The sequence below is a fragment of the Melampsora larici-populina genome (assembly GCF_000204055.1).
Source record: "Melampsora larici-populina 98AG31 unplaced genomic scaffold MELLAscaffold_23, whole genome shotgun sequence".
Classification (NCBI taxonomy): Eukaryota; Fungi; Basidiomycota; class Pucciniomycetes; order Pucciniales; family Melampsoraceae; genus Melampsora; species Melampsora laricis-populina.
The window spans coordinates 434,530-458,395 of NW_006768787.1; the positions used below are offsets into that span (position 1 = coordinate 434,530).

The 23,866-nt window shown below is 43.7% G+C and overlaps 6 protein-coding genes across 6 annotated transcripts; 3 read left to right on the forward strand and 3 right to left on the reverse strand.

Moving 5' to 3' along the window:
- Positions 1–545: 545 nt before the first annotated feature.
- Positions 546–1,045, reverse strand: MELLADRAFT_87829 (uncharacterized protein; the record flags this gene model as incomplete). Its single annotated transcript, XM_007411130.1, has 4 exons — positions 546–596; positions 684–723; positions 800–849; positions 920–1,045. The coding sequence occupies 4 exons, from the start codon at positions 1,043–1,045 to the stop codon at positions 546–548; spliced, it is 267 nt and encodes an 88-aa protein (XP_007411192.1).
- Positions 1,046–1,473: 428 nt separating this feature from the next.
- MELLADRAFT_63956 (uncharacterized protein) lies at positions 1,474–2,402 on the forward strand (the record flags this gene model as incomplete). The annotated part of the gene is made up of 6 exons (XM_007410987.1): positions 1,474–1,571; positions 1,671–1,698; positions 1,769–1,855; positions 1,933–2,026; positions 2,105–2,215; positions 2,296–2,402. 6 exons carry the CDS (start codon positions 1,474–1,476, stop codon positions 2,400–2,402), a joined length of 525 nt encoding a protein of 174 aa, XP_007411049.1.
- Positions 2,403–3,851: 1,449 nt separating this feature from the next.
- Positions 3,852–6,466, reverse strand: MELLADRAFT_36671 (uncharacterized protein; the record flags this gene model as incomplete). The annotated part of the gene is made up of 14 exons (XM_007411129.1): positions 3,852–4,115; positions 4,186–4,346; positions 4,436–4,597; positions 4,678–4,694; positions 4,771–4,930; positions 5,124–5,225; positions 5,295–5,311; positions 5,386–5,572; positions 5,656–5,724; positions 5,848–5,878; positions 5,945–6,008; positions 6,086–6,150; positions 6,240–6,268; positions 6,397–6,466. Coding segments are annotated over 14 exons (1,398 nt in total), but the record flags the coding sequence as incomplete, so codon positions are not given.
- A 2,306-nt stretch (positions 6,467–8,772) lies between these two features.
- On the reverse strand, positions 8,773–10,166 carry MELLADRAFT_63958 (uncharacterized protein; the record flags this gene model as incomplete). Its single annotated transcript, XM_007411128.1, has 3 exons — positions 8,773–8,817; positions 8,882–9,741; positions 9,827–10,166. 3 exons carry the CDS (start codon positions 10,164–10,166, stop codon positions 8,773–8,775), a joined length of 1,245 nt encoding a protein of 414 aa, XP_007411190.1.
- A 960-nt stretch (positions 10,167–11,126) lies between these two features.
- Positions 11,127–11,578, forward strand: MELLADRAFT_87832 (uncharacterized protein; the record flags this gene model as incomplete). Its single annotated transcript, XM_007410988.1, has 3 exons — positions 11,127–11,212; positions 11,292–11,479; positions 11,541–11,578. 3 exons carry the CDS (start codon positions 11,127–11,129, stop codon positions 11,576–11,578), a joined length of 312 nt encoding a protein of 103 aa, XP_007411050.1.
- Positions 11,579–15,617: 4,039 nt separating this feature from the next.
- MELLADRAFT_63959 (uncharacterized protein) lies at positions 15,618–17,714 on the forward strand (the record flags this gene model as incomplete). The annotated part of the gene is made up of 4 exons (XM_007410989.1): positions 15,618–15,987; positions 16,300–16,793; positions 17,449–17,541; positions 17,568–17,714. The coding sequence occupies 4 exons, from the start codon at positions 15,618–15,620 to the stop codon at positions 17,712–17,714; spliced, it is 1,104 nt and encodes a 367-aa protein (XP_007411051.1).
- Positions 17,715–23,866: the final 6,152 nt, after the last annotated feature.

The window sequence follows — 23,866 nt, forward strand, 5'->3', positions numbered from 1 at the left end:
ATTTATGGCTCATAAGAAATCCAGTTGTCCTTGAAGGCCCAAGAGGGCGTCCTGTTTGTGTATAAAGTTGACCACAAATCTTTAGAATTCGGACAAGTTGGTACACGGTCAAAACGGTAGAAAAAAATGACTTGACCCCTCCAAATCGCTTGGGAATGAGTGGTAAACTGAATGATGTGAATCAATAGACTCGATTCGTGTTTAGGTTATCAACCAAACATCATACATATCTACAAATCAGTTTCTTGGTTTAGGTCTGCCGATTACTTACACGCCTTGACCAAGAGGAAAGATTGGACAGCTTTCAAGGTCTTGCTTTTTATGCAAAAACAAGAGTATCAGTTTAAACTAAAACTCAGATCATGATCTCCAAAAGAATGGCAAGTTTTATGATGTCTATCTATGTCTATCGAGTATTTTCCTTTTTGTTTTCAAAAATTCTGTAAGAATTTCAAACTAAAAAAGGTCTCCCCTCTTTGAAAACAAAAGAAGATTTATATATCAAGAAAGAAAAATGTAATGAGAATGAAAAAAGATTGAGTTTCCTAGAATGGTTTATCACATTCTGGAATTTTAGATTCATAATAACCAGCCACCTAAAAGTTTTCAACATGATACAAAAATAAATCAGCTGTTTGGAATCTAAATTGATCAAAACCAGTTGGAAGAAAAACCAAACGTACTCCTGGAATGTTCTTCAATACGTCATTTTGAAATCTAGGACTAAACAAAATCAAATTTTCAAGTCATTGAGGTCGTAAGTTTTGACAATCGATTTGAACACCAAGTCGAAACTTACATTGCAGATGCAAAAAGAGTCACAGCACAACCTACACCTGCACCCCAAAGCTGAACAAAAGGAAAAAAAACGTCAACAAATGAGTGAATAAGACTAATATAGGTTTACGGAGAGACTTACTCCTAAAGTTGGAATCCATTTAGATACGGTTTGTGACGTGATACCCATCAGATGAGGTCTTGGTTTGATTACTGGAGAGTACTTGGGTTTCCTGATGGTTCGGTTGGGAATGGAATTCAGGTTCATTAGAATTAATTGTATTGTGATGGATTTGTTGGGTTTGAATATAAGCTTACATCATTGAGGGGTTCATTTTGTTCTATTGATTATGATTAAGCTGGATTGAGACTTTTCGTTTGATATGGATTGAGACAGTTCTAGGCTGAGGTGAAATGCGATTGAGAATGAGATGGATTGCGATTCGATTGAACGGATCAGAACGGCGAGTATGGTATTCAGTATACGTATATTCTTCAGGCTTAGGTATGCTTGTACCCAGATGGCCGTTTCAGTAGAAATTCATTTAAACTCTACTGTCCTGTATGTGACAGCCGAAACAATAACAACCGAATCCGATTCACCACTCAACAATTCACCGACAACACACCACCAACTCAGCACAACTCACCAACACCAGTCTTACTTTCAACTTTACATCCAATCAAACTTCAATCATGGCTTCATCTTCAAACAGTAATTCAATCTCACAAACTGAACCAAAGAATAATCAAAATTCTACACCAATCTCACTTAATTCAAATGTTACAAAAAGGTTAGTTTCTCAAAAAAAAATCATCCTTAATGATGACTTTCTTATCATCTTTGCGAGAAAAAGAGACTGATCTTTTGTTTTTCCTTTGTTCTTTTATAGACTTTCATCTGAACTTATGACTCTTATGGTACACTTTATCTTTTAAACATTTCGGATTTACTTTCTCGCTTGAAACTTACCAGAATTTTTTTCTTTAGATGTCTGCTTCTACTGGAATTTCAGCTTTTCCAGTTGGTGGTGATTTGACCAAATGGACTGGTACCATTGTAGGGCCATCTGATACAGTAAGTTTCTTTATCTCTAAACCATCTGATTTGTACCGTTGAAATGATCTTGATTTTACAATTTTTTGGGTTTATAGGTCTATGATTCATTGAAATTTAAAATCTCACTTTCTTTTCCCTCAAATTATCCTTTTGTTCCACCTATTGTTAAATTCGAATCACCCTGTTATCGTAAGTTTTTGTCTTCTTCTAAAAAAAGAATCCGTTTCAAATTTCCTCAAAATACTAATATTTCCCTTTTCGGTTTAGATCCAAATGTTGATCTTCATGGGAATATTTGTCTTGATATTTTGAAAGAGAAATGGTCAGCTGTATTATCTGTTCAAACCATTTTAATTTCAATTCAATCTCTTTTTGGTGGTAAGTTCTTTCTCTTCAGCCTTGTATACAATTGCCTTTTTCAGACTTCCTCCAATTAATCAACTTTTTTTGACCTATAGAACCTAATAATGAATCACCCTTAAATGTAGAAGCTGCTGAATTATGGGATAATCAAAATGAATTCAAAAAACGATTGTTATTAAGCTATAAACCGATTTCTGAATAAACTATACACATTTTTAATCTGTTTTTTTCTATATTAATATCTTCCTTTCATTTCACTAGAATTGATGATTCTTTTCTGGATCTTTTCACTTTTATCTAACATCTTGAGAGTATCTCTTAATTCATTTTCTATTTGTTTTCTTCTTGAATTATCTTTGATTTGTAGTCTATTGGAAATTCAAGTGGATGTAATCAATTTTTTGGAACCCCTGGTGCATTTAATCAACTGATTTACCTTTTTGAGCTATGGAGTTTCCATTTGCGGGTGTGTGTTTGATAGTACTGTCATTGTCGACTCTTAGGTATGATATTCGAAATTTGGGGGTGGCAGCTCGCCATGTACTCCAATTTGTATCAGATGACTTTCCGCGTTTGGCACAATAGTAGATTATAAGGCACTTCCTGGCCAACTTGAAGCCCACTAATATATTGCCCAAAAATCAATATGCAGGCACACCTTGAACAAAATTCCCCTTTTGAGGTAAAGGGACACCTTTGAGCCAATTTCTTGATCACCATAAATTTTCAATAGAGGGAGGGGAACCATATTGATTGGTGTGAAGTGACATCTAGCATAATGGATTGGCTCAATATGGACAATCAGCATAAATACTTGTTCAGATATGATACTTTGGAAAGCAACCCGATTTAATGAGTGTAGCGTTCCTCTCATAACTGGATTGCTGAGACAGTATGTGGCTATTTGATTGTTTTCCAATCGGGAAAGTGTTCAACTTTTGACATAATGCTACCCAACAATGGATTTGTGATTTTGCAGAAATGACTATTACACATTTGTGGGTTTACTATTGCTGTGGGGAGTTTGGAAGGAGCTGACTCAATTGAGAACATGGATGCTATGTAGTGTGGTGAGTCATTGCAAAACAGCCTTGCCTTCATTGCTTTTGAGGTTGGATTTGGTAGAAGATGTGTTGAGAGCATTACAAATCCAATCCAATATTCTATATCCTACATTGACACCATAATGTACTGATGGTACAGTACACTCACTATAGATATCAATGTCATTTTGCAATTCAAGCACAAAAAAAGATGCAGCACGAGATGCTATAGTACCACATCCTTACGTCAAAATTCATTGCACCATGTTGGATGCATTTGTCATCACACAAAGAATATAAAAATGTCTCAAGAATATAACACACATGAGCAATCTTTTTACCAAGTGAAATACTATACTATGACTACTACAGATTATATAATACAACAACATGCTCTTATGCTAAAAATGTTCTTTACTGCTTTGTACGTACATATAACTGATTGTATTGGATCACGTATAAGTTGAACATTGAATCCTCGTCTTTATCACTCCAAATCACGTTGCAACTCTTCTGTATCCAATGTCGTATGGCCATCCCACCATTGTGAATCCCGTACCCTGATGAGCTTGAAATCTGTCCTCAGCCTTCGAAAAATTCAACACGGTTCAAAGTGTAAAGTAAAAATTTGGACTTCGGTCCCCGATTGGAGCACGAGTCTTCCCTGCGCGAAACTGCTCGAGGTATTGTGCCGCCAAATGATCTCTTCGGCCGCTAGCTTTTCTTGAGTTTTCAAAGTGGCAGTACAACACATTGGCTGCCGTCAGAGCCCAAGCACCACAGGCGAGCCCAAGCGCGATCTTATGGCCTTTCACCTCGGGCTCACCCTTTATGTATATGAAAGGTGCTATCAAGATAGATAAGCCCTGAATCTACAGTGAGAGATGATATGATCAGCTCATCGCAAAGGTCACATTGAACTGCGAAGCGTTCAAGACTGACCATTCCCTGGATTCCAACACACGTTGCCCGTTTCACGACACCAGAAGTATTGATTGGAATGATACACACAAGACAGGGTATGACAGGGTATAATCCGGACACGACGAAAAAAAATGCTGCGTAACGGGTTCCGGCGCTCTTTGAAAAGATCAACATCAAGTCTTTAAAATCCAACCATGCATGTAAGCGTCATCTTAGGAAAAATACACCTTTGTTCCTCAGTCGAAGTAGAAACAAAACAGGTGCTTACATCCAATGATGCCTACAGGCACGCATGCGAGTACGATGGGTCCGCGTATTCTCCATCTGTCTGCTAGTAAAGCAGACGCTATTACCGTCACCAAGGCGGGAATGTACGGCAATGCAGAGAAGAGCTGTGCGGCGGCTCCGGTATGCCCCATCCCGCTGACCACTGTCAGTGCGTGTCGGGAAAGGATTCAGTCCTAATCAGTCCAAAAGCTCGCGCGGGGCGCATATCACGCATGGAACCACACGACATACACGTTGGTCTGTGATAGGATGGGTGTAATCCAGTAAATAAGCAACTTTACAAACCTGCTGATATCAATGACCCACAAGACTTACAGGAAGAAAGATAACGCTGCCAGCGGAATGGAAATAGCTGATTCACTGAGACCGATCAGCCAAACTTGTGGATCCAAAAATGCCCTTCTACATTCGAACCACTCGAATTCATCCGAATGAAGAGTATTTCTTTCGTTGTCAAGAGAAGGCAGCGTTTCGGCTGTTTTATCTTCAGGCTCCCCTTTTTCTGATTCAAGCTTGTTTCTCGTGTCATCGAGCTGTTTGGATCCTTTCAGCCTCTGAACTATAAGGTTAAGACAGCGAAGGGGCGAAGAGATGAAAAAACAACAGCACAGAAATTAAGATCGAAAATGTCGTCACGCTTCAATTTTCACTTCCAAGATCAGACAAACCTGCGAATTCGCGCTCGCTTGGGGTCAAGTAAGGAGCGGTCTCGATACTTGAGCATAGAAAGAACCAGACGACGACAGCAACAAAGATAGTTAAGGTACCCTCTTCAGGTTAAAAAAATGTCTCGTCAGGCCGCGTATGTGACTTATAGAAGAAGAAAAAAACAATCGCACCAATGATGAAGATCCAGCTGTCATTTGAGGGGATAATCAGTTTCATTCGACTAATATGAAGATATGGAATACCATTTTCTCAAGTACTTACGACCAAGCAGCCTTTCCAGCAAACCCATCCATTCTACGATGAATTGCGAACGCTAGGAATCCACCCAAGATGTGACTCAAGGCTGTGCTACAAAAAGATAGTCCCACTCGAAGCTGCAGCTCTTCAGGCCTGTAGAGTGACGATAGGTACAATATAACCCCAGGCTGCAAACCACCCTCACAAAGCCCTATCAAAAGAATTGATCCATGCATAGTAGCAGATCAGTTGGAGAACCGTTTTGAACCGAAAGACAAAATTTCAAGGGCCTACCTAACACAGCTCTCACGGCAAGCAAAGACGCGTAGTTCGACATGAACGCCGAAAAGACTGTGACCACACCTTTGAACCGGAATAAAAACACGAAGAAATCATGGTCAGACTTTGGCCAAAGATCGATGAGTTGCTATTCAGCGACATGGAGTGCATGGATTGATTGGCCTGCTCAGTGATAAGATAACCTACCCCAACAAAAAACCAAAAACGGCAACCAAATCTGTTTTAATAAGTCAATCAGTATCTAAAGCCTATAGATTCTCGCGCTCAATTCTCATAAAGTTACCTTAGCCCCCACTTTGCGCAAAATATGATTTGATGGAATTTTGACGATGACGTAAGTAATTGTACTGTTTTACCAAGGTAAGAATCAGAAGGCGCGCTGTAAGATTGCAAGACCTTTTGAAACACAAAAAAGCAAGCCTACAATGCGCTGAGGGCGATGTTGAATTGGATGCCTTTCAGGTGAAGATCCCTTTCTAAGCCAGCAACCTGAATTTCCAGCACTCGGTATCAGTATCTCTCCTCTTCTGAGACTAGGAATGGAAGTATGCCTTCATCTCAAGTACGAGGATACTGACTTTGGCATTTCCAATGTTTGATCTGTCAACTTGAAGACCCAGCCATACGATGGCAATGAAAGAGTAGATATGCGGGAATTAGACCAAGCAACAGAGCTTAAGGATTATATGTGTTCGAGCTGGAGCCTGAGGCTCTAAATTGTTAATCAGGGCTTACCGAAGCACGCGAGGTATAGTAACATAACACAAGGAATTGTGCGCAGGTCGATTTTTCTAAGCACCTTTCGACGGAAAGCCTCGTGCGATCCATTACGCTGAAACACCTTTCGAGAGTCAGCAGCTGGGTTGACAGGGATTCTGCACGCATAGAACAGAACATCCTCCAAAAGTTGAAACTAAAAGTCAAAGACGAACCGGGTCATAAATGGGGTATTCAGCAGACATTATGTCTGAACTTGACGATTGGAAGGCGAGATAACTTGAGGTACAAGATACAAAAAGATCTGAGTCACACGGGCTTTTTGCTTTTCAAGAGGGCGAATGATATCACTCAGAGCGCTGTTAGGAACAGATCTTTTGGTACTATATATGTATCAACTTTTGAAGCAACTGGGTATCACTTTTTCATTTTGTCTTAGTAATATAGTACACACAGTCATGAGTTTTTGAATTGTAAGACTTGATTGACATATCTAGTATGGGAAAGGAGCCTGATTCAGAGATGTCAAACAAAAGTCGTGTCATCCTATTTCAAAGCGTCCAGCTCTGTCCAGCTAGACATTAGAATTGGTTGCTTTCCCTAACTTAACAAAGTCCCTCCGAGGCTTGACACCCTGTCAATCAACAAGTTGAATCAGGAATGTCTGCACCGGAGGGACTTACGCCTAATGTCCGCTTTTTGGCCTGAGGGCTAAGAAAATCTTTGCGGGAGAAATCTTATTTATCCCTTTTCTGTGAGCACACCGAGGAACATCGACCCTCCTTGGAATAGGACATGCGGGAGGTCTGGCTACACATTGTACAAGTCGAATCATCGACATCCGCCCATTCCTTCTCGAGATATTTGGGAAATGAGTTGAAAATGTCTTTAGTAATGATTTTTGTAAAGCCATAACCCTATCCCGCACGTGGAGGAAGTGGGAAGAGTTGCTGAGCCGAGGGAGTGGGATACCTAATGCTGTCATCCGCCAAAATAAGCTTGCTAGCTCTGCAATGGGAATAAGTCCCCTGACTTAATGTAGCTACATATAAAGACAACACCAATTCCTTGTTGAATATTTCGAGAAGTAAATGGTGGAGGGTGATGGTTCGACTTGTACGATGTGTAGCCAGACCTCCCGCATGTCTGATTCCAAGGAGGGTCGATGTTCCTCGGTGTGCACACATTGAAGGGATAAATAAGATTCCACCCGCAACAATATTCTTAGCCCTCAGGCCGAAAAGCAGACATTAGGTGTAAGTCCCTCATGCTGCGACATGCGGATTCAACTTGCTTGAATGACAGCTGTCGCAGCATCGAGGGACTTTGTTAAGTTAGTTGCTTTCCAACCCTGTGGACTCCTGTGGAGGAGCCCATTAAAGCTCATTAGAATGTTTGTTTTCTTAAAGTGCAATTGTTATAACATGACCAAAGACTCAAGAGTGCTTCACCATTGTCTCTCACGAGAGGGAGCAAAAAGACAAATGTACTGTTCATGACGTAACTTGCGCGTTCTCCAGGATTTGGAATATTCTTCGGAAAGCTGATCGCAAGTGTGGCTCTGTGTGAGTCTGTGTGGCTGCAAATGGACGGAAAGAGGAGAACCAAATATGTACTTGACCAAACCAACTTATAGCATGATAAAATATCACTCGGTTTGGCACCCGGGTAGGAGTACATCTCACTGTTCATCGAGGTGGGCTCTCGATGTACAGGGGTTGATATGCGAGTTAAGAAAGAGAAAACATAATTTTTAGCAGAAACGATAGATAGGTATGGAGGTATTTTCATTTCATCAAATTTTGTTTTCATTTTGTTTTCATTTTAGATTCATTTCTTGTGATCAAACATATTTGAAACATTATTGAAGACAAGAGGAGGAAAAAGAGTTATAGAAATTGATGTTGTATTTCAATCTTAGCTTATAGTCTTAGAAGATGTTGTTTTTTCCTTTACTGATTTATGTACATTAACGTAGTGTGTCATAGCAATTGAACTCATAACAAAAATCATGATATTGGACCAATATCATTCTTTGCGACATCGGAAGGAGATGTGGCCGATCTCCGTTTATGGGGTGGGAGATTTTGGTAATGATATCAAATTTTCTTCCATATCAAGCTACATATGTATATCAAGATTCTTAAATACATCGAAGGGATCTTTCAGCTTCAGATGTTTCCCAAATTCGAGTCATCAAGATCAAGCAAGAGATTTGATGATGTTTTTAATTTTTCGAACTTTGGTATTGATTTCAATTCACCTCCACCAATCTCAGGAGTTCGAGATAATCTTAACAAACAATCAAAATCCATGTTGTCTTCCTTGTCATTCCCTTTTTTTATCTCCAAATGACCATTCAAGGAGACCAAGATCATTAAGTTTTCGAGATTCTTATGACGAACGGATCACTGCTCCATTGAGCTTCAAGTCGAGTTCCTGGTGACAAGAATCTATTAATTTAAATGACCCAAGTACATGTGAATATTCAATTTACACGTACCATTAGTTCCTCAGGATTTGATTCGGGTTTGCTATGACAATCAATTCCATGCGACTTGAGATCTTTGACTAGTTTCGAAGGGACTACCGGGCAGGATTTATACCCTTCGCTCATGATGAAGATAACATGTTTCAAATTAGGTGTCTTACGAAAAGGATCTCGACCCATGTGTTGTAAGTGTTCCTCTAGATGATATGGTCCTTCATCGATGTCCAAAACCAGCGTTCGGATGGTATGAAAGATTGGCCACTTCAGGAACAGTATAGGATTCTCATACATTCCATAATCATCGGCTTCCTGACCAAACCGAGTGCGCAAGAGACGAAGTTTTGGGAGCTTCAGATCGATGGTAGACTGTGTGATATCATCGGTAAGTGAGAACGTAAAAAGACCTTCAAGTGTGTTCGCGATTGGACCAAAGACCAGTTCGGGCTCTTGGATCTCTCCGCGATATTCAATTATTCTCATGCTTTCTTTCGCAGCTTGACAGATGTGAGCGATAGCATCGCGGTTACCATCAAAGTATTTAAAGTTGAAATATTTCAAGGTCGATAAGACTAGTGGTTTCACCTCAGATATAATTGCATGAACATATTTCAGAGTGAATGCTTCGAGTTTGGGAATAGCATCAAAGAGATTGGATAGCAATAGTGGATCGTAATCTTTTCGTGTTGCAGTGTCCTCGTCGTCTTGTAGGTTTAACTTTTTTAAATGTTTGATGTGGCTTATAGCCTTGACTAAGCTTTGAGAGATACCAAAAGAACCACTAAACAACAATGTCAACTCGTTTAAGTTTCCACCGATCAACTCGATTAGTATTGCCGCTTGATCCAAAGATATAGGACATCGCCTTTCCCAATCTATAGATTGGCGATGAATGTCAGTCATTCAGAAACTGATCCTTGTTATGATACGAGAAATCACCTTTCTTCGAACTTTTCTCACCGTTAGGTCTCAGGTAAACCTGGTCTTGAATCATAAGACGTTTTACTGGGCATGGAAGATCCGGAGCCTGAATCTTTGACCAGTTGTCGATGATGAGTTGAATTCCTTTTGACGTATGAAGCTGCACAGTATGAAATGCGAATGGTATTATAGCTTCTGACCAAGTTTTGGAAACTAAACGAAGTCGGAGGAGTTCGGAGACTGATTCATGGTCAAGACATCGATCATATCCAAAGAATCTCAAGTCTAAAACAAATTCTTCAATAATTTGAGACACAATGTCGGATGGGAGCCAACCCCTGTTAGGAAGGATGAACGAATGATCTGATAGCCTGTCCATGATTGGGTAACGAGGCGATCTCAAGACAAGTTGTGTTAAGTTGTTGGGAAGCGGTGCGTTTAGGCACCAGTAGCGCCGCAAGTCAAGCTCTCATTTTGCATTCTCAAATCCTTGCGGAAAGTTTACCTCAGCTTATATCTGGAGAGTATCCTCCAATGTTTATTTTGTTTATCGCTTGATTATTGTCCAATGTTGGTCATCAAGGATGCCTGATTGAACGATATCAATCTCAAGCAGTCTCAAGGAATCTCAAAATAGAAAAAAATGAGAGTTCGCCTTTTCTGGGTATGTATCTACTTCTTCTTGCTTGAAAACCGCGCATACATCGTCCATCATGTTCAGAAAACTGAGTCGAGATGACCTTAAGATAAAAACCAGTCAAAAAGACAGAAAGCTCTCAGCAGACCCTCAAGAACTTCTTGCGACTGTAAATACAAGCACATATCCTCTTTCTAGGTCTGAATGAGCAGAGCCTCCTCCGCTGACTGCATCTCATTTGCTGATACTTCGATCATTTCGGATTACACTGAATTTCAAAAGGCTTGAAATCAGAGTCATCAAAAAAATCCTAAGCTGGCCCGTGCGGGGCGCAGCACCGACCAAAAATCAACTGGCCGGGCTGTCAACTAACCCGTCTCGTTCGACGATTTGCGGACTGCGACTCGTACTAACCTGCAAATCCTCAACAACCTTCATGATATTCACCACTATCCCATCTTACGACATTTCCGATTCCAGATGAGAAGAACCGTGATAGCCCAGGCTTGGGATGGCCTTCCCCTATTTGACCCCGGCGACAATCACGTTTCAATCCTTCCTTCAGAAACCTCATTCAGTCTTTCTCCCAAAACTGTCAATCTATTCATATCATCCCTGTTTTCAGCGTCAAATCGTTCCGTTTTTCATTTCGATCACTTTCTAAAAGCCTCAAATCGTTCGACATTTATTCCCATTCTAAAAATGGCTCCTACTCCTGCTCGCACATCTATGTCTGCCAGTCAATCTCCTGGTTCTCAAACTTCGTCTAATAACCATAACAACCACGCGTCAGTCCCTTTAATCAGTGTTCGAACCGCAATAGTGACTGATGAAGCTTTGTTTCCGTTTCAGCACCGAATCTCGTAGCGTGCCACCCAACCACACGGAAAATGTGGATGCCGCCAGGCAAGAGCGAGAACACTTACTTGCACCGCTCGATTTTGGCAATCTGTTGGGTCTCAACGTCAACACCAGCGATACCACATCTGGTATAGGCTCTCGGGAATCGTCCGTGGTGTTTGATTTCCGGCAAGAGTCTCCGGAAAAGGAACCGGGTAAGTAATCTTTCAATGATTCATTTTGATCGTGAGCTGACTTCGATGATTTTTCTTTTAGATCCTTTGCCAAAGACCGAGAAAGATTCAGGTAAGTGAATGTCTAGGGTTCGTTCTTTCTTTAGGCTGTGCTGACACCTCTTTCTACTGGCTTGGTCTGAAGCCGTGTCACAGAAGCTTCATGATCTTACTGTGACTTTAGGGTTATATACCCCTGAGGCCACTACTGGACCCATCAAGGCCAACCATAAACGGAAATGGGTGCTTCAAAAGTTTCCTGTGACGAAGCAACAATTTGACATCTCGAATCATTCATTCGCGCAATTTAAAACGTTCTTATGGGCCACTGCCGACAAGATCCGCAATGATACCGCGGGCGGTATGAGTGCTTTATTTCAAACCGCCAACGCCAACAAGCAACTGTCATTTGGTGTCTATGTTTTCAACCACGGGACCTATGGCAAAGGTAAATTGGGCAAGAACATGGTCACAGTCGATGATCATCTCAAAGCTTTTTTTAAAGTGGTTGGCGATAACCCTACTCAAGAATCGGGTATTGTTGTCTCGATGGAACATCCAGCAAAGGCAGCCCAAATCGTGGCTGGTGTAAGTGAATTTGTTTGTTTTATATTAACACAATTTTGCTAACTTAGTTTGGTTTACTTTGTCTGTTTGCCTTTATATTTAGGAACGGTCTCTAGCCCATGCCGTTTTGGAAGCCTCGAATACCGTTCACAAAGGTCGACTCACCCCTGCGGACGAACTCGCGCACTCGGACCCCGTCCCCAAACGCAAACTGGTGTTGAACGAGTTAGTTCGTCACCACGAGAAGAAAGGCAACAGTGCTGGTCAAGGTTATCGCATAGTCAACGTGGATGACAACAAGTTGATCATGGATTTATCATTTGATCATATGATCGAGTGGGCTAAGTTACTGGTAAGCTTTGTTTTGGCATTGTCTCATACCTTGGACTCTCATTCTGTCCTTTTTCTTTTCGTTAATCATTTCCGTTCATGTTTTATTTCGGGTCCGGGCCTCGGGAACCACCGGAGTCACTTTGGACCACCCCCCTAAGGATGTCCCTGGTTTCAAATGGCACAGCATCAAACGATCCCTGGTTCAAACCATGCCTGTCTTTTCTGCGAAGCGAGCCAAGACAGCCACCTCCAACACCGAAGCGCCTCCGGCCACCTGGGGTTACGCCGAGATGCAGGGCATGCACATCGAGGTCGATATCCACGAAGCCCAACGACTTGCTCATTTGTCCACCCTAGCCGGTTTCTTTGCCTTTGCTGAAGTGCCAGCCAACGAAGTCGAGACGCTTACTGAGATCTTTGAAGAAAACAACATTGAGAATTTCTTTGTTTTTCTATTCCCTCAAGCTTTCAACGCGCGCGACATGGAACACTGGAGTATTCGATTCAGAACCGGGCTCAGATTGATGGCCAGCGCGCGTCGGTACTATGTCCATCTCGTCAATTTGGAAGAACACAGGCTCCGAAGTGCTGCTGTGGTGGTTGTGTCCGACAGTGACAATGACTGTGAAGTTCAAGTAGTGACAAAGAAAAACAAATGATTCTTTCATCATCTACAATAAAAAATCAATACGTGTCTAACCTCGATCATTATTTGTTTGAGTCTTCGTTTTCATTGTTTTCAAAAGACTGTATTGTCCTCATCCTCTTCCACTCAGATAAAGTTCGATACGTGTCTCCTCAAGTATTTAAGAGATTGGTACCTGTTTTAGACTTATATCTTTATTTGTTTTACAAAAATCGTATCGTTATCTTCCCCAACCCCAAAAGCGTTTTAATCATCTCTACAACTAACTACTTGTGCAGTTCTAGTTTTGTGAGCGTACCAATTCCCGGTTTTTGTTTCTTTGGTAATTGAAAGTATGATTTGTTTGTCTTAATTTGAACCTATGAGACAGTACCCATTACTTGGTAAAGTGTTTGGTAACATGCCGATGACCGCAACAAATGAGAGCATCGGGAGTTCATTCTTGACTCACATCCGAGAGTCAATGATACACGACTCTCACGCGAAGAGTTTTATAAGGTCTGATCCTTTATAAAACTCTTACCATCAAAAGTTTTCATATTGAAAGACTTTCGAAGGCCTTGTAAATAGGAGACTCATCGAAGGCCATGAGTCTCCGACACACAAACGTTTTTATAAGCAACGGTGCTTGCATTTTTCTGAAGATCGAAAGTGTTAACTTCCACTCTGAGGAAATCAGAGTGGAAGTGATCTGACCTCAACTTGGACTCGGCAAAAAAAGTCCTATCAATAGGACTTTTTTTGTCCAGCTCAGAATCCTGAACTGGACATAGGTGAACCGCGAAGTTATGAGACAACAATCTTCTAATTACTTTGAGCACTGAACATTTTTCACGGCACCGAAAGCCCTTTTGAAAACACATTTGTTAGAAAAGTAAACAAGCTAAAACCCTATTTGAGGAAACACACGTTGGACTAATTCATTGAAGGGATCACACAACATCATGATAGTATAGAAAACTACGTAAATCAAGTCATGAGGACGAAAACTTTGAGTGACTAAAACCAGGAATGACATATCAAGTTTTGAGAGAATATAAAGAAATCTCGAGCTATATGAATTTTGAAGTAGGGACAATTTCAGTACGTGGGGTGATAGGGCCAAAACCGAATCCTATCCTACTCTTCCTCCTCAAATCGAGCATTGTACCTGGTCCAATAATGCCGATTAGTGTAGCCACTGTGTGCAATGAGTGGTTGCAGTAAGGACCTAGTCATGACCCGAGCCGCTAGTAAAAGTAAGTATTCAGGCTTATCGTCTTCAAAATACCATTGCTGTTCACGTTTCAAGCGGGCCTTCGTACAGTGAAACCCGATTTCGATAGGATTCATATCAGGGGAATAAGCCGGTAGGTAGATGACCAGGATTCCGGCGCGTCGACAAAGCTCGAGGATGCGTCCACCGTGATGAACTCGAGCGTTGTCCATGATCAACACTGAGTTACGAGCGGGATAAGGGTTCATAATGGGAAGCTATTAACCAGAGGGAGCCAAGATAAGTCAGGCCACATTCTCAAACAATTGCATAGACATGTGCAGGCAGCTTACCAACTCATTGTTGAGGAAGAGCTCCACATCGATCCTGCGGACCGGCCCTTCAATGACAGTACCAGCGATCATTCCCTGCTCGCTGACAGCCGGCAGTAAAGTCAAATGTGAGCGCTCGGTGGGTCGCTTTTCACGCACGGTGTGAGATCCACGCTTAGCGTAACTTCGTTTTTGAGAAGCGTCGCGTCCCACTACCCCGCTTTCATCTGAAAGTCAAAGCAGGGGTTAGTAATCACATTGTAGACAGAAAACCGAGTAAATGGATGACACACCAATAAACACAAAGCATTCCGGGGGTATTCCAGCCACCCGAAACATAAAGTCAGTTCTTGCTTCCAGGGACTGATCCGGATGAACCCCTCAAGTGACCAAGAGAGACATTCCTAAACGGTTGTGAATTTCACGAGTAATAGTGGCACAAGAGACGTCCAAAGCAGTCAATTCCCTGAGTTCGGATTGCAACTCATCCAGATAGATTGAGGGGCGACCAGTCACGAGGTCGTAGAGGATGGCCAGATTCTCGTTAGACAAAGCATGTGGTCGGCCGATGGGGTCATAAGTGGCCGGATCCTTGATGACACGGTTGGTGAGAAGGAAAAGGTGTTTCCATTGATAAATCAAAACATCCGAAATCGAGGTTCGTAAGCGCAAGTTGATATCGGCAATTACCAGTGTTCCCAAAGCCTGAGACGGTACACTGGAGTCCATTTATATGGGCGGGAGGGGTGAGTAGCGGAGCCGCACTCTTGCGACAGGGCACGCACGGGTGCCCAGCAAGAATATCGTCTAGTAATGGAGTTTAGAAGAAAGCCGGGAAAAATTTTCTCTCCCACGCTTTCTTCTTCATTCACTCTCTGAGGATTTAGTCGGCTCTGCATTCCTTTCTCATCCCCTCTAATTTTTCTCAAAAGGTCTTGGAAACTACTAGTTTCAGTCTAGAGTCAAAATTCAGCGCAAAATTCCTCACTCTCGTTATACAATTCTTGGCATAAGACTTTAGCAGTCATCAATACAAAAAAGGAAGAAATGGTGAAACAAAAATCCACAACAACAACGTCGACACAGAGGGCTACTAGGTCCTCCTCTAAGGTAGCAGAAGGAGCGAATCAGACGGGTGATCCCGGAGACCAGGGGGGTATCCTAATCGATAACGACACTTCCTTTCACGAAGAGATCGAGGGACACAAATCGGACGTCAGCAATGGTGGGAGTGAGAGAGGAGAAGACAGCGGAAGGGGAGTTGATGAAGCAGGGTTGGATCACATACCGGAAGGAGAAGAGCAAGAACCATCGAGGGAACCGATCAAACTGGTTCTGAAGAACGGTCGATTCGTTAACTTGAATCAGCTTCAAGATGGTCCGGAAGGTGACTCGTCGTCAGAAGACTCAGAGCCAAGTAAGTGTAGTTCTCATGTATGTGATCGGGTTGACTTGAGGGAGGAAGTCCTCTCAGGCACCCCCACCCCCAGACAAGGTAGAGCCATGCTCCCGGTCTTGGTGGAAATAATGCCCCCGCATAGATGTGCAGAGCACTCCACCTCCGGGTGTTTGGGAGGCCTTTCGAGGCTAGATCCAAGGGTATAAACTTGTTGATCGTCGAGTTGGAATAGTTCCAACAGGGTGTTGTTTCCTTAGGAAACCCCTATTCTTGTACCGTCAGCAACTGACGAGTGGTCCTTTCATTCCGTTACTTGACCAGTCCCTGCAGTGTCCTACTCCGCCCCAAAAGGGAAGTCAAGCAGCTCGAAAAAGAAGGACAAGGCGGGAAAAGGGAAATCCTCCGAGCGCGTGGCGTGGCTGGAGGAAATCGTGAGAGAGGTGAAGTCAGGCCACTTGAACCGAGTGAGACCCCTTCAGAAGCGCTTTTACGACAAGTACGGCGATAATGAACCCCGCCCGTCGTCGAAAAAGGATAAAGAGAAGAGAGCGAAACGGAGTAAATTGAAAGAGTCATCCTCCAAGTCTAGGAAGAGAGAGAAATCTCACAAGAAGAAGAAAGGCAAGAGGAAGCCTTCTTCCGACTCTTCTTCCTCTAGTTCAGACTCAGACTCGTCTAGCAATTTTTCGGACTCGGATTCTCCGGCTCCTCTTCACGCCCAGTCCTCGGACTCCTCAAACTCTGATTTGTCCGATTCCTCCTCCTCGTTGAGTCCTTCCAGGAACAAACCAAAGTCAAAGAAGGTCAACTTCAGAGAGATGAAGGTGAAAGCTTACGATCTACCAAATCTACCAAAGAGATGGGCGAAAAGCTTCAAGAGGATGAATGACTACGTTCCTTTGTCCATCTTTCTTCGAGGAAGCGTGAATAAGTTCGGAACGACGGATACGGGTGTCTTGAGCAAAGCTGGCGAGTTGGCTGTTTGTAACCAAGAAATCGAAAGAGACCGGTTGATGGATTTCGGCGAATTCGTCGAAGCATGCAACCTAGAGAGCCGCTACGCGACAGAACTTTACGGCCACAAGGATTATGGCAGATGGATTCTGAAACACGTTAAGATAGTAACCAAGATGGGTGAAAGGTACGGATGCTGGATGGTAGCACTTCGTTACCACCTTTACATCAGAAGTTCGGTATTCAGGAAGCATGAGTCAGATGAACCAGAGCCTGGAGAGAAGCGTAAGAAGGGGGAATCTTATAGTTATGTGTGCTTACCGGATGGCCTTCAGACAGACATTGAGTTTGTAGCAAAGTGGCACTCTGACAAGGCAGGGGACACAGTGTACTCCACTGGGAATCCGTACGCGTTGGGAGGACCCAAACATGGGTTCAACTTCGGTTCGGGAAATCCAAAACCGAACCAGAGCGTCACGAAGACTCAAGCCCCTGCGAATCAAAACCGGGGCAACAACAACTCAGAACACTGGAGGAGTCGTAATAGGAATAGGGGAAGAGGGCAGAAAGGCGCTTACCAAGGAGAGGGAGAGCAGAGCCAAGGCGCTCAGAGGCCGTGTAAGTCGCGGTTGATGCTTGTTTAGTCGTTGTCCTTATTCAGGGCTGTGCGGAAGAGATTAGCTGAGTCTGATGATTGGCCAAAATCTCTTCACGTGTTCGACAGATCAAGCGTCAACTTCACGGGCACCGGCAGGTCAGAGCACCACCCCAGTAGTGGAACCGAAGGGTAGCTTTGTCCAGAACAAAGGAGCCCCGGCGCAAGCCAAGTGAGTGTCTGGAAAGGGTCCTACTGGCGAGTGAGTTGGAGAGCTGACAAGGATGTTTTGTTAATATCTCCCCGCGGAATCATTACGTCTGGACTTACTGCGTCTACCCAATACTCGGCAACTCGGATTGGCTTGATGGATTCCGTTAACCTTATCCTGACGTGTTTTTACACAACCAAAATTATTTGCTTGTCTTTTCCTTTGGGTTCTTGATGGTCTTTGTCTTTTTGTTGTACCTTCTGTACTCGGTACGCGTTTAGAAAATAACTCGTGTTAAAGCCTTTCCTTCATCCTTGGTGCCCAGTTTTCTGAAATTTAGATGAATTACCTTCTTCTTGCTCGTCCACAGTCGTGTTTAGTAGTCCTGTCAGGGCCACGCCGAACAGTGATCCAGAGGGAAAGAGAGGTCAGGAGCCAACTACAAACGATTCTCTCGATGAATCCAGTTCAGAGGAGTCAGCGCCAGAGGCAGATTCGGGACCTTCTAGGAAGGAAACCTTACCCCTGAGCCAACGGAAGATTTATACGGTACCGGGGACAACCAACTGGCCAGCCAGAGTCAAGTGTGACATGGTGATCCCTCAATGGGCCCTCCTGATGAGGAGGGTGGGTTTAGAAGACGACATCCACTATATTGTAAACGGCTTCACTGAGGGGTTTTGTCTAGGCATCCCACAGCACGAGATTGAAGGCATGGAGTGGTTCACTCCACCAAACCACGAGTCAGCTGGAGAAGTCCGGAGGGAAATTGAGGCAACAATATGGAAGGAAGCTCAAGCTCACCGTTTAGTTGGTCCGTTCTCCAGGGAACAGGTTTGAGAGAAGTTAGGATTTTTCAGGACGAATCCCATCGGCGGAGCTGTAAACGGGGACGGGTCAATCCGAATGATCAACGATCTTTCTTACCCAAAAGGAGATCCGAACATTCCTTCGGTCAATTCCTTTGTGGACAAACACAACTATGGGACTCAATGGAACGATTTTAATAGGGTGGCTTGGTTCTTACAGGACAACCCAGGCCGGTGGGAAATGGCCATCTTTGACTGGGCGAAGGCCTACCGCCAGCTTCTATTACACCCTTGCCAACGCCGGTTCCTGTGCATCCTCGATTTCTATAATACACAGCCCCCAATCACAAGTGACTGGCAGCCCAGTACATCCGATGACCTCAATATGTTCTTAATTTGTTTTTAGTTTTTTTTTAAGATGTTTTCAATATGTTGTGTACCATGTCTCAACCAGTTATCATAGAGATCTTCTCCAGTCATCATACAAATGCTGATCAGTCACTGGCAAGATCTCAACTGAGTGTTGAACAAGTGTTTGACAGCTATGGAAGCTCCACATCCATAACTCGCATATTCCTTTCAAGAGTGATTGAATGATCAGAGTAGCTCTAGCATGTCAGGCCAAGGTGACACCCTTGATGGAAACACCCAGTTTGCTTTTGGATAATTCAACTGACAGCCAACTTGCTGCACAAAAAACAGAAATCAGTGGATGTCTCCATTTCAACATCTGACCTATCAAGATCGTTGTCCCATGACTAGAACAGCAGGGCAAGTCTTTACTTAAACCGTGATCACACCATTCGCACAAAGCTAGATCCGCAGCACCGTCGGACCTTCATAACTTACCATTGTCTTCAGGTGGATCTGACCGCACAATCAAAGGGAAGAAGCGCGCAAGAGTGGAACGATCTCCAACACCCCCACCACCTGTACCTGCTATTGTTCCATCAGTCACCCCCTATGAACTGGATTTGCTTCAGCACTGCCTTGAACATGCCATTGCCCCCTCTTGGACCACTCGACCCAAGCCTAACTTTGGAATGGCCAGTGCTGGTACCCCCAAAGCAGCAGACTGGCAATATCTATTCAAAGTCTATATAGTACTTGCTTGGGTACCACATTTCAGCTCTGGAGAGGCTGGAGACACCTCTTCCAAAATACTTGACTGCCTCCTGCAGCTCATTCAAATTGGTAACATATGTACTTTGCGATCTTTCAAAAGTGGTGACGGAGAAAAGCTCACGGAGTTGGTTGAAAAGCACCAAGCAAGCCTTGGGGATGGATGGCCCCATATGATGAAAAAGCCCAATTTGCATTTTGCTGAACACATAGGCTCCATTTCAACGCTTCTTGGGCCGCCTGCTTATATGGCTAGCTGGGCAGGTGAGCGGATCATTGGTAGCCTAGTTGCAGCACGTAAAAATGGCAAGAAGGGTATATCTTTATCTCCAATTTGGGCATATAAACACTCAGCTGAAGTCATTTTTCCATGACTAGAACGGCAGGGCGAGTCGTTACTTCAGCACTATTCCAGACGTAGCTTCTTCCAAGCCATGATCAATAACAATCACACCGCCTTTGAGAATGATTCTATTATTGGAGAATACCTCTTAAGAAAGCGTCAGACATTGTGGAAAGAAAGACAACTCAGTCCTATTGCCTTTGAGACCCTTCAAAAAAATGGTCATATAGGGGCAGAGTACACTGCACGCTCAAAATTTGATGTGACCACAAGGATCCTCATTTTGAACAAGCCACATAGCACTTACAAGAAGACACCTGGAAATAGCTACATCTCATATTTCCACGACTCATGTAAAAGGAAAGGCTGTATCACGGATATTATCAAGCTTCCCAATTATGAACATCCACTCCTTGTTGTCAATTCATTGATACCTCTTTCTGATGATGACAAATGCAAAAGTCCGTACTATTCTTTGCCAGACTTGCTGAATGCCTCAGTGCTATATGACAAGCATGGAGGATATCATGTCATTGAGTGCAACAAGGTCATTGGGCAGCTAGTTGTCATCAAGAATGAAAAAGGGACTTTTGAAATTCAAAGCAAAACACTCTCAACAGTTGAATTGATGAATCTGGTGAGTTTTGAATTGATTGGGATTTTTGCTTTTGACTGACTTTGGTGGTTTGACCAGGGATTTGTGCAAGGCAAAGATGAGGATGATAGCATGGATATGGATGGATGATTGCCGCTGAACGGTCATAGGATGATGTAAATGGTCTGACCCAGGGTATCCGTTCTGTTTGAACACTCTTGATTTGTAGATGATGCCAATTTGTATCTATGATTTTGAGAGGCATTATATCTGGACTTCACCTGTGCTGCTGGAAAGGATGCATATGGGGAATTGATTATGTCAGCTCATTATGACTCATATATATATTCAAGATCAGGTTAACCACTTGTGGAGATCTGGTCCATGCCTAGTCAAGAACATTACAATGACCAGTCAAGATATATGTGATAACTGGTCAACCAAAAACTTGTCAAAGACTGTGCAATGTTAGTTCAACAACCTATTCAAAACAAATTGAAAACAAATTAAAAACTTGTTGAGGTCGCTGGGATGTACTGGGCTGCCAGTCACTTGTGATTGGGGGCTGTGATAGAGTCTGGATTGACCTCGCCGTAGGGTTCGGCGGAGTAGCTAGTTGTGGGGTCTTTGGGGCTCCGGCAGACGTGTGGAAGGTGGTGATTCAAACGTTGTTAGAGTTGTCCGTGATCTTCCGTTGGGTAGATGACAACCTACTCTTTCGACGTCCAGGAGACAAAGTGACGTTGGACGACGTATCGGCCTTGAGTGCTTCGATGGGGGTCAAGTCAAACCCCAAGAAAAATCATGACTTCGCAGACGAACAGCGTTATCTGGGTTTCATATGGAACGGTAGAGACCACACCGGTAGGCTTCCTGAGGAAAAGCTGAAAGAACGGCTCAATCTCATTGTGGACTTACTGGTTGAGAACTCCTCCTGGAAATACGCTCAGATAGAGAGCATCTTAGGCAAACTAGGTCATACGGTAAATATTGTTCCCCACATGGCGGCGTATTTGCGTTCCTTTTATAGATGGTTAAAGAGCTGGGTGAACAAGAGAGCCGAGAGAAAGGTTCCGGTGGACGTCTTCGAAGATTTGATAGAATGGAGGAAATGTTTAACCGAGTTCAACTCGAGACCATTAGTTACCTGCTCCAGGCCACTCGAGGTCGGTTGGGTAAATGATGCGTCATCCTCTTTCGGCATAGGCGTCCTGAACGGCCACAACTGGGCCAGTTTCAAGTTCACGGAAGGTTGGCAAGCCTTGGGGCTGGCAGAAGGAAAGCACTCCATTGCGTGGGCGGAGACCGTAGCCGTACGGCTAGGTCTCCTGGTGTTGAAGAAGTTGCATGATGTGAAAGGTAAGACCTTCTGGGTCGACACCGATAACACCACGACTCAGGCTGGGTTGCGAAAGCGGAAATCGAAGGATCTATTGGTCAATAGCGAGCTGAAACGCATCCAGCACCTACTAACCCATCTAGGCTGTAACATTAAGCAACAAAGGGTGAAGTCGGGTGATAACGACGCCGATCAGTTGTCCTGGGGGATTCTTGGAGATTTGCACTGGAGCAACGAGGTTCTAATCGAAGTCCCGGAAGACCTGCGTTTCATTTTACACCAAATAACTCTCGTTAGCAATGAAGCACCAAAGTTCTAAGCAACGAGATCAGAAGTCAACCTCGGTAGAACCAGACAAAGTGTTGGCCAAACTCACGCGGGCTTACGGGTCGTTCAAACGAAATGCTTTGGGAGTCGACTAGTCAGACGTAAACGAGGTTCAGAAACACTATCTGAGGGGCACCTGGGCGAACGGTACATTGAAGCATTATAACTCAGCCGTTGTGAAGTTACGAAGGTTCGCGATAGTAAACAACAAGGATTTGAAAGACCTCTTACCAATCAAGCCCGATGTGATGAAACATTTTGTGGTATGGGCGTCCAGGAAAATTGAAGCGCGGGCAGCAGACGACGAATCCGTAAGCTCAAAAACTCTGAAGGCCTATATCGCCGGCATTAAAGCGTGGCACCTGTTCCACAACGAAGAGTACCCGTCAAAGATCAACAATGCAGTGTCAGGCCTATTGAAAGCTTCTAGAGTGATCGAGGCCGAATTCGCTTACCGGGAGAAGAAGAGACCTCCAGTAATGATATCAGATCTGGTGGTGCTGAAAGACACCCTTCAGCACGAGGGAGAGAAAGGCCTGGCGGTCCTGGCTTTAGCTTTGGTGGCGTTCTGGGGAACAGCACGCCTCGGAGAGTTGATTTCAAACGAAGACTCGGACTCAACACCAAGATGGGGAGATGTCACCTGGGGAGCGAATGGGCTAAACATGAGGATATCTATCAGGAATGCGAAGACTGCTAGACCGGGAGAACTACAACACATACATGTTCAGGAGCAGAAATTGGCCCTAGACCCGGTCAAAGCCCTTCGGTCGCTATTCGACTTCAGACCACGCAATCCTACCGACAAAATCTTCTCGATCGGCTTGGGCGTTCATAAACAGGCGCTTAAGAAAAACGAGACGGTGTCCTACTTGAGGGACATTTGGAATGCTCACAGACCTGCCAAGAAGAAACTCTTATTCGGCCATTCATTTCGAATAGGGGGGGCGTCTCTAAGGTGGAACATGGGAGCGTCGAGAGATTCACTGAAAAGATGCGGGAGGTGGCCGTCAGATGCATATAAGATATACCTAAGGAAGTACTCGGACAAAGAACTACAAGAAACGTGTACCTTGTTGAAAGAGTTGAGAGAGAGATCTTGAAGATCAGCCGTCTACTTTGGGCTTTAGGTTTCGTTCGGAGAATTTGTTTTGAACGGAGGCGTTTCTGTGCGGTAGAGTAATAAATCTTCGTTTGTTTGATACAGTCTTCTGGCTTAGGCCATAGACGGGAGGAATCAAATATTAGATTCTGTCGCGGGAGCCACAGAAGGCATTCGAAACCTTAGTAAGTGGGGTGTCTTGATGAGAGAGCGTCAGGAATCACGTACACTCGAGAGAATGGAGCTTCCCAGGGCTCACGGCTCTGAGCGCACGTGAGTTTAGGGGCTGAGAAGCCCGCGTTCTCAGAGAGTACTGTTCTCGCCTCAGAGAGGTTAGAGGCAGGATATGTAGATCCTGGTTAACCTCTACACCTCTTTGGGGCCCACCCCACACCACATTAAACACAAACCTTAAATACATAAGCAGTGTCCACAGTGGTAGAACAGCTCTTAAGGACCGTGAGTATCTTAAGTACCCGGTTATTAGAGAAGCTCTAAAA